This window comes from Anser brachyrhynchus (genome assembly GCF_964034855.1).
Source record: "Anser brachyrhynchus genome assembly, chromosome: 1".
Classification (NCBI taxonomy): Eukaryota; Metazoa; Chordata; class Aves; order Anseriformes; family Anatidae; genus Anser; species Anser brachyrhynchus.
In genome coordinates, this window is record NC_137694.1 from 21,936,895 (window position 1) to 21,949,074 (window position 12,180).

A 12,180-nucleotide genomic window follows, 5' to 3' on the forward strand; every position below is an offset into this window, starting at 1 on the left:
AATCGGTGCCTTGTTTGTATAGACCCAGTAGGATTCTAGAAAACACTTTACAGGGTTTTGGGAGGCTTTTTTATTGTAGAGACACCCATGATCCATTTCCTGTCTTTCATTAAGGTGTATTTGCAGTAGTAGTCTGCTAGTCTCCTCCACAATGCTCAGGATAAAATGTGGCACAGGTGTAGAAAGCCAGTGGAAGGGCATGAGGAAGGTACAGGAGGTCAGTAATTGTCACCATAAACCTTCTCACTGTGGTAATATATTTTTATCAAACCTTTGTGGAGTAAAAGTTACAGAATATACACACAGAAACAGAAGAACATGTATTTTAGAGAATATTTAAATTTCTCCTAAGAGAAATTTCTTCTCAGAAAGAGCAGTCAGGCATTGGAACGGGGTGCCCAGGGAGGTGGTGGCATCACCGTCCCTGGAGGTGTTTAAGGAAAGGTTGGATGTGGTACTTAGGGACAGTTTAGTGGGTGACATTGGTAGTAGGTTGGACCAGATGTTCTTGGAGGTCTTTTCCAACCTTAATGATTCTACGATTCTGTGATTGTATACTTATTTTATCTTAAGCCAAGGAAAGGTCTTTATTAATAAACAGGAATAATTAGTTTTCCAGAACATTACTCATTTAATTTATAATGTCTAGTAAGGATATTTTAGCATAATATGTCCTCATTAGACAATGATGAAATTGGACTGTACTTTCAAGTATACTTGCAAACTTAGTGTTTAGCCATGTTGTTTCCGTGATACTATAGTGCAATATAACTATGATGCAAGCATGGAGTTAACTAATAAAAAAAGGTCGTTGCATTATTTCCCAAGGATGGGTATTGGGGTGCCACTCCAAAGTAAAATCATCAGCTCTCATCTCAAACAAGACCAAGAGCATGGTTTAACTATTCTTAATGAGTTGGCAAATGATTAGTGAAATACGAGTGTGTGGACAATTTTCATTTCTGGTGCTGAAGAAAGCTAGGCCAAAATCCCAAATACTGTCAGTTGCCCTAGGACTGTTACTTCAGCTGAGGATCTGGCCTAGAAAATTAAAAGCCAGATAGAATGAGTCATTACATGGTAACTACCAACAGCTTTTAGATACCATTAAACTTGCCACAAAAAAGGTAGTGAGGAGTTGATAGAGGAACACTGGGGGAAGGGAGCAAAATCCTGAGAGAAACCACAACTTCTTCTACCTCATCTCCCACAAACACACATGTGGACTTACTTTGTATTCCTGAGGTTTAAGAGTTCAAATTGCTCTGGTTAGAAACAGAGCAAAACTGTCACTTAAGTAAGGATTTGTTCTGCTGTACATATTAACTCCTTTGTGTAGTTCCCTGTTACCTTTCCATTCATCTATGGTTCGCTCTTTATTCTCTATTGACTCATCATACAGCTCAGCCTCGGGTTCATCGTCTGGATCATGATACTGTACAAAGTATGGATGTGCAAGTGCTTCTGAGGCAGTGATTCTTTTATCGCTGTCTAATATAAGCATCTTCTCAAGAAGGTCTACAGCTAAGGGAAAAAGAGAAACTCAGATTAAAGTCATGAGACTGTCTAGAAGTAAAAGATAAGGCAACTGTTTGCACAAATTCTAGTCTCACCTTAAAATCATTTAACATTACTGGAAAAAAAAGCAGACAATATAACAAACAAGTTTTGAAAATTTTATACTGTGAGTAGAACTTTCGTAGATGAAAGAAGCTTCAGGTTTGTTTGTGGTATGCACATCGGTTCACTGTATCCTATTTGAAATCTGATTCACCTCTTCAGACATCCAAGGCTTTGATCTTGAAAACACCTTTGTGTGCTTAAATATCCTGCGTTGTGCAGCAGGTGCTTAACCTGATCAGTGCCAGGTCAAGTAACGTAAAATGGTGAATGTACGACTACGCTTTCAATTAGCTGCACCAATGAAATCATCAGATGAATACTCCAAAGCTTTGCATCAAGTAAATAGGTTTAAGGTCAACAGTTGCAGACTATTAGATATAAGAGAGGTCTGTAACTCTGAATTTGGTTTTACACTGAAAGTTTATCGTATTTAAGATATATAAAAAATATTTGTAGTGCTTTCATATAAGGATTGTCATCAATTGGCCTTTATAATATTAGTACGTAACATGTACTCATGGACCTCATGCAAATAAAATCCATTTGTGATAAGAAAACATTCACAACTACTTGTATTTGTAAAAATGAAATTGTCTTTTAATAAACAGAAAGAATTCAATATACCTTAACTCAAAATACTTCCCTCCATACAATGTTTTAATGTACACTTGATGGAACAGAACAGGCACTGTAGTAAGATAACTCAAGTGGCTCAAGCATCTTCTTTGTCTTGTCACAAGAACTGGTTCATAGAAAGATCTCTTTTGCAAAGACAGATCCAATTGGCTAGACATAAAAACAATAGTGCAGGATCAGACCAATGGTCTGTCTAGCCTAACATCCTGTGTCCAACAATGGCTAGTAAATTCATAAGAAACAACACACAAAAAAGGCATTCAAACAGCTATATTTCCTGGTATATTCTACTCCTTGCCAGCAATTTACAGCTCATGGCCTTCCTGAGCCAGAAGTGATGCCTCTAGCCTAGACCCTGTGACATTTTTTTATTTATTCCTGCTATATATAGCCCGCTTTTGCTTTTCATCCACAGACTGTTTTCATCCACAGACTTTTCCACTAGGAAGTTCCTGTAATCTCCACCAAAAAATAAAAAAATAAAAAAAATACACAGGCTTCATGAAGGGAAAACAGTCGCAGGACAAAAGGTTAAACAATGTTTTTCTCACAGTGCTGATCATTATTCTATTGGATCACACAACAAACGTAGACTTGAGTTCATATGTTAGTGAAAGATTTAAACTGTATCAGTCTGTCTTTCTTACCTAATGGATTGGCACCACGAAATACTGCTTTCAAGTCCTGTTGAGGCATATGTGGAAGAGATTCGATATACTTTCTTGCCTAAGAATAAATCAAGATACATACCATACAGAGAGGTTAAATTTTGCCCAAGAATAACAATACCAACTCTGAAAAATCAGAAGTAACACTCATTATACTTCTTATACATGGGAAACCTTCTAATCCGTTACTCGTGTGTATACTTACTAGGCTAGAGAGTTTCAAACAGGTATACCTTCCTGTAAGGCTTATGTGTTAGCACTTCTGTCCTCACCTGTTCATAAGGGTTCATTGCTGTGTGTCCCCAGGAAACACATGTAGCTTTCAGCCAAAAACTGCAACCTAAATCATCTTTCAGTTGCCCTCAGCAAAGTGGTATAATCCAATCTGCTTCCTTCCCTTCTCTCCCTCCTCTGTTGAACAATAGTTTCACTAACCAATGAACGAAGCCTGATAGTCCCAGATCCTCAGATGGTTAACAGAGTTTATAGCTTGCCTTGTCTCCATGGCTGTGGAAGGCTCATCCGAACTCCACTAGGAAAGGCCTGTGCTCCTGTCTGACCCACAAATGTTAGCGTGAAGCCTGACGTTACATAAGCAAAGCATTTCTGGGATGCGGTAGATAAATAAATGTTTCTCAGTAAGTGAAGAGGTTGAATGCTGATCCTAAAGGCTACAGACACAAACAGGAGTTCTGAAAACAGAACAGTTAAAGAGGCAAATGACTGTCCCCAAATCAGTAAAACCAAACCAACCAACCAAAAAGACCCCTACCAAGGAAACACAAACAAAAACAGGTGGTCTTTGAACAAACCTTAGTCTTTTTAAAACATGTTTGTGTAACAGGGACAGCATCCCTGCACATTTAGCAAGTCTGCTAGAAAGAGACTACCTGCAGGAGGCTTACTAAACATCCTTGGCCTATTGAAGACAGCAAAGTAAATACATCTGTTTTCACTGAGCTTTAAGTTAGATCCCAGATTGAGAAGTGTAGAAGTATCTTCAGCATTCAGCTCAGTCCATTATGAAGCTACTATAATGTACTCACAGAACCACACGTTGAGGTTGAAAGGGACCTCTGGAGGCCACCTGGTCCTACCACCCTTGCTCAAGCAGGGCCACCTACAGCAGGTTGCTCAGGACCACGTCCAAGTGGCTTCTGAATATCTCCACCGAGGCAGACTCCACAGCCTCTATGGGCAGCCTCTGCCAGTGCTCAGTCACCCACACAGCACAGAAATGTTTCCTGATGTTCAGAGGGAACCTCCCGCGTTCCAGTTTGTGCCCACTGCCTCTTATCCTGTCCCTGGGCACCAATGAAAAGAGCCTGTCTCTGTCCTCTTTGCTCCCTCCCTGCAAGTATTTATACACATTGATGAGATCCCCCTTGAGCCTCCTCTTCTCCATGCTGAACAGCCCCAGCTCTCTCAGTCTTTCCTTATAGGAGAGGTGCTCCAGCTCCCTCATCATCTTCATGGCCCTTTGTTGGACTCTCTCCAGTATGTCCAGGTCTCTCTCATACTGAGGGGCACAGTACTCCAGGTGTGGCCTCATCAGAGCTGAGTAGAGGGGAAGGATCATGTCTCTTGACCTGCAGGCAATACTGTGCCTAATGAAGCCCAGAATACCATTAGCCTCCTTTGTGCCAAAGGCAGTTTGCTGGCCCATGTTCAAACTTGGTGTCCACCAGGACCCCCACCCAGGTCCTTTTCTGCAGAGCTGCTTTCCAGCTGGGTGGCCCCCAGCATGTCCTGGTGCCTGGGGTTGTTCCTCCCCAGGTGCAGGGCTTTGCGCTTCTCCTTTCTGAATGTTATGAGGTTACTCTGACATATAATCTGTGCAATCTATAGCCACATTTAGGAAACAGATCCTGTTCCCCACACAGCTCTCTCTGCAATCATCTTAATTTCTGCAGCTACTATGAAAAGATATAAAGATATTTTAAATTGTTACATAGCACATTCTGTTTTTAAATTTTTCTAATTTAACAAGGCAGATCTATTTATTTTTTCTGCTTTTCAGAAGATATAAGCATATTCTAATACAATTGTAGACTACTATTAGTGACATATTTCAGAATCTTGATAAGGCTTCTGTCCTAATGGGAGTAAAACTTCATGCTTTGTGTCTCCAACCTGTTAAACCTATATTAGCATCTTCCCTTTTTACTACAGGGGCTGACGACAAGGCTTTCTACAAGGATGATTTTTTTTTTCTTAGTATCTGTAGCCAGTCATGTAGAGAATGATGTTTAAAGACTAGTCAAACACAAGATTCACTCCACCTGTTTTATGTCCCTGAAGTTCATAAAGGTAGCAGACGCATGCTAGAAAGTCAGTTTCTCAGGCACTAGTTTCTATATATGTACAAACAGCAGAGCAAAAGAGAGCTTTCACACATTCTTGCATGGAAGGTACAGACTAGGTAGAAATAAGAAGCAAATTTATCTTATGACAAACATCTGTGAATTTGCAGATTCGTTTTTTCTGTGCTGACATCAATTAACATCACTAATCCAACTCTGACTGAACAAGACATGGTCGAAATTAACTCGACGCTTGTCCAGAAGTTCTTTGAAAACAACACAGACTTGCTAAAGTATACTTACCAGCCTGTCAACTGTGCCTATATACTCGCCACAGAAACGGAACAAATAGAATCTAGGTGTTTAAATTTATCTGAAAATAACGAACTGTGATCAGCTTAAACCCATATTAACATGAAAAACTAACTAAACAGCTCAGTAACTTGTGCTAAAACATCCCATGAAGTTGATTTTTCAGTTCCCATTTCTTTAGTCTTCTATTGATAACTGAAAATATCTCAAGGCTTAACATTTCAGAAAACCTCTGGTCTTGCTGTTAAAGGAATAGAAAAAAATTGTCCAGGACTACATGCAGCATTAAGTAATATCTGAACTATAAGGACAAACTACAAGGTAAAGAAGAATGAGACTGAAGGAACAGAACAGACACTCCCATACACGAGACAAGTACTTCCAAGCAAGGTATGAATCTTTTTGACACTGCTTCTCTAAGTAGGTAGCAACAGCCTGGAGGTGACCTAGCAGCACTCCCTTTCATTAACTTCGTTTTTGTGATCTCTATATACTCTAAAAGTATAATTAGCCCCAGTGTAACAGTTTCAGAATCCCTATGGATCCCTAAGGTCTAGACAAGAAATCAAAGACAAAACCAGATACCATCTCCAGTAAGTATTTAAGGTGTTTAATCTCATAATCAAAAATCTCACAAACTGACTGCTTGTGGGCAAATCACACATTTGTATACACTATTCTGCATGCATTATTGCAGAAGTCATAGAATCTTAATAACGTATAAAGGCTATATAAGCACCTATGCTTAGAACAGCACAGTTAAAGACTTGCCAGCTGATCTAATCCTCTGGCACAAGGACTGATCCTCTTCCTGCCCCAGCCATTCTCAAGTGCTCAGTACTCACAAATTCTAGGGCTGTGTATTGGCCAGTGCTGATGAGGTTTCATTACGCTTGGACCTTCAAGAAATACAGCGTTGGTCTGGCTCACCTTCTCTGTCTGCTTACTTAAACAACTAAGATGATCTTCATGAAGTTCAAAGAAAATCCATCAATATACACATGAGCTGAAAAGTAGTCATCAGTAGTAGACTGAGGTCTATATAGAGAACATTTAAGAAAACAGCTTCAGCTCAGGAGGTTTCTGTGTTGTTTATCTGAATTTTTACACTGTGCCCATTACCTGTCTTTGTCAATCAACACCACATCTAATTTCTTACAATGCAGCTGTAAGACATTGGAGTTATCACTGGAGACATAATAGAGCTGAACATCAGTTTGATTTTTTTTTTCTTATAAGTACAGCAGAAAAATAAAAGATCATCAGGTTCAACTGCAAAACTCCTTTGAAAAACTGAATGCATGAGAACAGTTATTAAAATTAATCCAGCTGACAGTCAAGGCATTTGGATACCTCTGCAAAGAACATTTTTAATGGTGCCATTCTAGCAGTAAAAAAGAGAGATCATCTTAAAGCGTTTGCTCATTTCCAAATCAGATATCTCTGTAACTTAACCAGTGATGTACAATGCCAATTAGACAAAGGAATGATAAAAAGTTAGTTAGATGAACGAAGCTGTAAACTCACATGTTCTGATGATATCTTCTTCAGAAGCTCAGAACTGGGTGTACCCACAACCTCCATTATTCTCTTCAGTTGATCAATATCTACATTATTTCAGGAAAACTAAAGGCAGCGTAATAAAATTAAACAACAACACAATCTTTCTGGGTTTAAACAGTTCATGAATTTTCATTTATGTGGTTAAGGCGTTTAAAACTATTAAGCAAGACAATTCCATTTTAGTTCACTGAATGATATCAATTCATACCTGCATAAAACTAATCCTGGAGTATCAGATTCTTATTGTCTCTATTGCACCATGCGAATCTCTGTCAGGTGTACCTGTATGTGAGAGCATTGCATACAAAATATTGCTTGCTTGTCCTAGCTCCCAATTGAACATATTCTTAAAGTCAGATTTAATTGCACTTTTATGTTTTAATGTTCTGAAGGATTTCTGAAGAACAGCACGTTATACCAAATTGGGCTAGATTACTAATCTGAGAGCTGGTAAAAAGAAAATCCCCATTTGGTAGCTTTAAAAATCTGTTTTATATTACTCTCAAGATTAAAAACTTTCAAATGTGCAATTTTCATTGTCATATACTACCTGTAAAGCATATTACATTTTCCCTAGAGAATCAAGGTTATTGTATAACTTTTTAGGTTGGCGCAATCATATAATTGTAGACAATATTTTTTAACAGAAAAATATCTTGTTTCTTGAAAACTAGATGTACTGATTTTTCCAAACACCACTTATCAGGTACTTGAACAGCCTGAAGCACAGCTACCATCTAGTTGAACATCTGAACAATGACTGTAGTTTTAATGTGGTTAAAACAGGGACTAATGAAGTTCTTGAGCTATTAGAAGAAAGGAAGAACTAGAGCATTTCTATAGCTGTATTTTATGCTTTGTGTTAAGGATACAATCGTTTCCTGGAAATAGCGCCTTCCCTTTCAATAGTTCTGCCATGATGCATCCAACAGACCAGATGTCAACTGCCAAAAATTGGAAAGATGTATATGATGAATCTAGGAGATCATTAAGTAGAATTGTCTCTAAGTTTAAATCTATAACTATATACAGCTGTAGGGAAATGAAAGTCTTCACAGTTTACCTGTTTGATTGTAGTGCATCCAGTTTAACATAATTTCTGGAGCTCTGTACCATCTTGTTGCAACGTATCCAGTCATCTCATCGTCAGTTTGTCGAGCTAAACCGAAGTCTAAAATCTACAGAATAAAAATAAATAAATAACCCCCTTGTTACTTTTGTTATAGGTGCTGCTTTTCTCCATTAGCTGTTTCTGAGTTTATCCAGCAGTCCAAGCACCTCACTATCAGTGAAGTAAAACCACAACACTGTGGATGAACTCATCTGCTCTCCCTGCTGTCTGCAGTCTCTGGGTCTATATAAAGATACTTCCATTGTGATGAATCTGGCCCTTTGTCTTCTAAGAAAAACTTTGCATTTTGCCTTAAGTTCAATTTTCCTCCAGCATTCATTTGATAAAAATAAGCTGCTATAAAAACGAACCATTGTTAACTGGGAACATTTGTATAAAATGCCAACAGCAAATGCCACTAGCCATAACATTTAAAGACCATGCAGGCTAATCACAACCCCCCGGAAGTTCTGTTGTTTCCCTCTCATGTCTGTTTTAGCATTGTTGCATGCAGGTAGCATTCACCCAAATCACGCAGCGTTCTGATGGCACTAGGAGGGAAACATATCCTGCGTAACGAGGCACATTTAAATCACATACCATCTGTTTTCGGTAGAACTCCCCCACTGAAACAACGACGGAGCTCTGTTTAGGTACACATATTACTCACAGGCATGAAGGCAAAATGTTACCCTCCATATGCTCTCCCTTGCTAAGTTTACACTGACAGGAAGTTACTTCAATTACTTTTTTTTCTGCTCAATTCTTTGCTTTCCAATTTTTGATTAGTCTGTGCACCACTAATTATGGAGCAAAAAGGTATTCCTAGTTCTAAGAGAAACGGTTGTGAAAGAGTACCGTTTGAGCTTAAGCTTAAGGCAGTCATCTGAGCTATTTAGTATCTCTTCAAATAGAAATATGAACTAAGACCAGTCACAACCTCCCATGATGAGATCCAGTTCTATTTATTAAGCTGACAGCAAATCCTTTTCACGGGGAGCATGAAAATTTTAAAAGTATCATTCAAAATTCTGCTGTTATAATCCAATTTAAAGATATAAAAAGCCTAAAGAAAAATACTAAGGTATAAATAATAAATTAACATATTTATTTTTAATAAACATTTAAGGCATTATATCTTTCTTGAAAAAATGCATGAGGTAAATAAGGCATGAATAAAAGCTTGAAACGTGAGTACTAATGCCTTTATTAAGTTTCAGCAATATTTCTCTTTAACAGCTGATACATTCTATCAAATGTGTACGCACACACAAATTTTCCTTCTTTGTGACTCTATTTCCTTCTTGCTTGTACTTGGAAATATCCACCAGTTTGTTCTACTAGAAAATAATTTGGTATCAGAGGAAGTAAAGCTATAAATATAAACAAAGTAAATAGCATTGTAAAAAATGCTAGGAAGGGATGTGCACAAATAAAATAATGGAAAAAAAAGATTAAAAGTCTCTTAGAGTACAAAAGCACAGCACACATTTTAGAAGGGATTGATCAGAACCAGATGAACCATAAAATTTCACAGATGTGGAACATATATGCATGAAAACATTAAAGGGATAATCATGAAATTTGCTGAGCATCTGCAACTCTCACTAAACCAAACAGGAACTACAGTTTCTTACAACAGATTAGGATTAGCACATGAACCTAACTGCATTGCTTATGCAGTTATTCAGTACTTTTCTTTCATTCTTATTCAGTACTTTTTTTTTTTTTCTGTTCTTATAATATTTGTAATCTTTTCTTAAATCCCTTGCAACTGGAATAAAGTGATTACATCAGAATCTCAGACACAGAGAGAAAGATGTTTCTGGCTGTCACAGAAAAATGCTAAACTACTAATTTTTAAGCTTAAAGGCTTAGAAAGCTGGAAGACATCCCTTCCTTCTCTAGAGTCTCATGCTTATTAAGTGATAGTGTACCATACAGATACGGAATGCTATGTATTCATATAGGCATATACATTGAAATAGTACTTGAGAAGTGTGGATTGTAGTATTTTGCTTTTTTTAAATTTTTTTTTTCACAGCCTATAACTGGTAATTCAACCAGTAATACTGGTATCTTTTCATACCATTTCTATTTAATTTAGCTTGTGTATTCTGTAGATATAAAAATGAAAGTTGCTACATGGCTTCATCTAAATATGGCAGATGTAGATATCATAGGTCAACATTTCAAGATGTACTCAATTAAGTACTGTCTCATGGGCCAAATTATTAGCCTATGTACTATCTGTGAGGAACTAGGGATGAACATTTTGCAAAGATACTTATGTTGATAATAAATTAACATTTGGAAGAAAACACGTGTTAGTGGAAACATTTTTTATGGCAGGGGAGCAGAAGTAGCAAACACAAAATTACTGGAATCAGAAACAAAAACGACAGCTAATGTTTCCTCAGAAAATTGTCATATTGACAGGCAATACAACATTCTTCATCACAACAGCATGATTCCTACCCTCAGCTCACAGTCTTCATTTACAGCCAGGTTACTGGGCTTCAGGTCCTGTACCAGAACAGAGACAGTTAGTCAGATACCATTTTAACCTTTTAAGGTATGCTCTATGTCTTAAAAGACATAGCAGACTTTAAAGAGCATACTATGTCTTAGTAACACATTTGATGCATGGAGGGACACACTCCATTCATGTTTATTATAGCAATGAATGAACTCACCCGGTGGATGATTCCAGCTGAGTGAATATACTGCAACATAAAATGGAAAAAAAAGAAGGTAAGGTTTGAAGTCAGAGGTGAAGGAAGGCATAAGTCACTTGATTTATCTTTTTGCTACTGGGACTGATGGTTTTATACACAGCAAAAATTTATGTCGCACTAAATTTCCAGGGCAAACGGAGATACGACTAACTTCAAAACCTACTTGCTTTATCTTACCCAGAGCTAGGTATTTCAAAAAAAGGTAGCCAAGAACACTAGATTCTATCATAAATGATAGCACTTGCAATAATTCTTCCGTCAAAAGTTTCTGATCTATTTGAAATTTACTCCAGTCTTATCTAGATGTCCATTCTGATCAGCTGGTATCTCAGTGAAGTCAGTGGCCTACAGAGCAGCATAGTTGACTCCTAGATTATATAAATCCATGCATGAACACTGACTGCAGGTGCACTCCTGGGCAGGTTAGTGCCCAAAAAACCACCTAGGACACAGCATTGCTTCAGATCTACTTCCAGCAGGGTCATGAAGCAAAGTTTCAATGGCTGTTTAGTGTCTTTGCTATTTTACATAAAATATAAAAACTCAAAGATTGAGAAAAGCTTGCTTACTCTCTAATTGCCCACAGTTCAATTGTTAGGATTAACACCCACTTTATCTATATAATCTTACAAGGATCAGTATGTGCTCTAAAACATTCTCTTCCATTCTCTAAAGAAGAATTTATCTTTTTCTTGGGAGCAGAGATTACCTGTAAAATGGGTATATCAACCAAAGAAAAACCCAAAGAAAACAAAATGGCATTCTTTTCATTTCAAACCTATGCACTGTTTATGAACAGGGCAGGGACACACTTAAATGCTGTTCACAATAGCTGTGAACAGCTGAATGCAAAGGAAACTAGAACACTGCTTGTAACAGAATTAACTGTGTGCAGGTTCTGCTGGGACAACAGCTGCTGTAGGTAACACCAAGCAGCCAGCTCAGCAGTCTGCCAAACTGCTCCATCCCACGCTAATGCTCCCAATGTTCAGATGGCTTCTGCAGGGCTTGAAGCCTCTGTATGGGATGCTGCTGGACAGACGTACCAGCGAGTCCAGAGCGTACTCGGATGTAAGAATACAAGTTGCAATGACCCCAGCTTAATTGTAAACAAGGACTTATCTCTGATCAAATGTTCAGCCACTGAGATGTGAGACTTTCAATTCCAGTAGAGACAAACCACAATCAACCCCTCCCCTTGGAAACAAGCTAGTGCATTTCTGAAA

The 12,180-nt window shown here is 38.0% G+C and overlaps 1 protein-coding gene across 1 annotated transcript in view; it reads right to left on the bottom strand.

Annotated features, from left to right (window-relative positions):
* MAPK11 (mitogen-activated protein kinase 11) overlaps positions 1–12,180 on the bottom strand; it is a 32,936-nt gene that overhangs the window by 3,211 nt on the left and 17,545 nt on the right. Inside the window, exons 5-11 of the mRNA XM_080552029.1 lie at positions 10,913–10,942; positions 10,695–10,742; positions 8,169–8,283; positions 7,978–8,049; positions 7,070–7,149; positions 2,907–2,985; positions 1,351–1,524 (exon numbers count right to left, since the gene is read on the bottom strand). Of these exons, the coding sequence (XP_080408155.1) occupies positions 1,351–1,524; positions 2,907–2,985; positions 7,070–7,149; positions 7,978–8,049; positions 8,169–8,283; positions 10,695–10,742; positions 10,913–10,942 (598 nt within the window). The remainder of the gene's footprint in view (positions 1–1,350; positions 1,525–2,906; positions 2,986–7,069; positions 7,150–7,977; positions 8,050–8,168; positions 8,284–10,694; positions 10,743–10,912; positions 10,943–12,180) is intronic.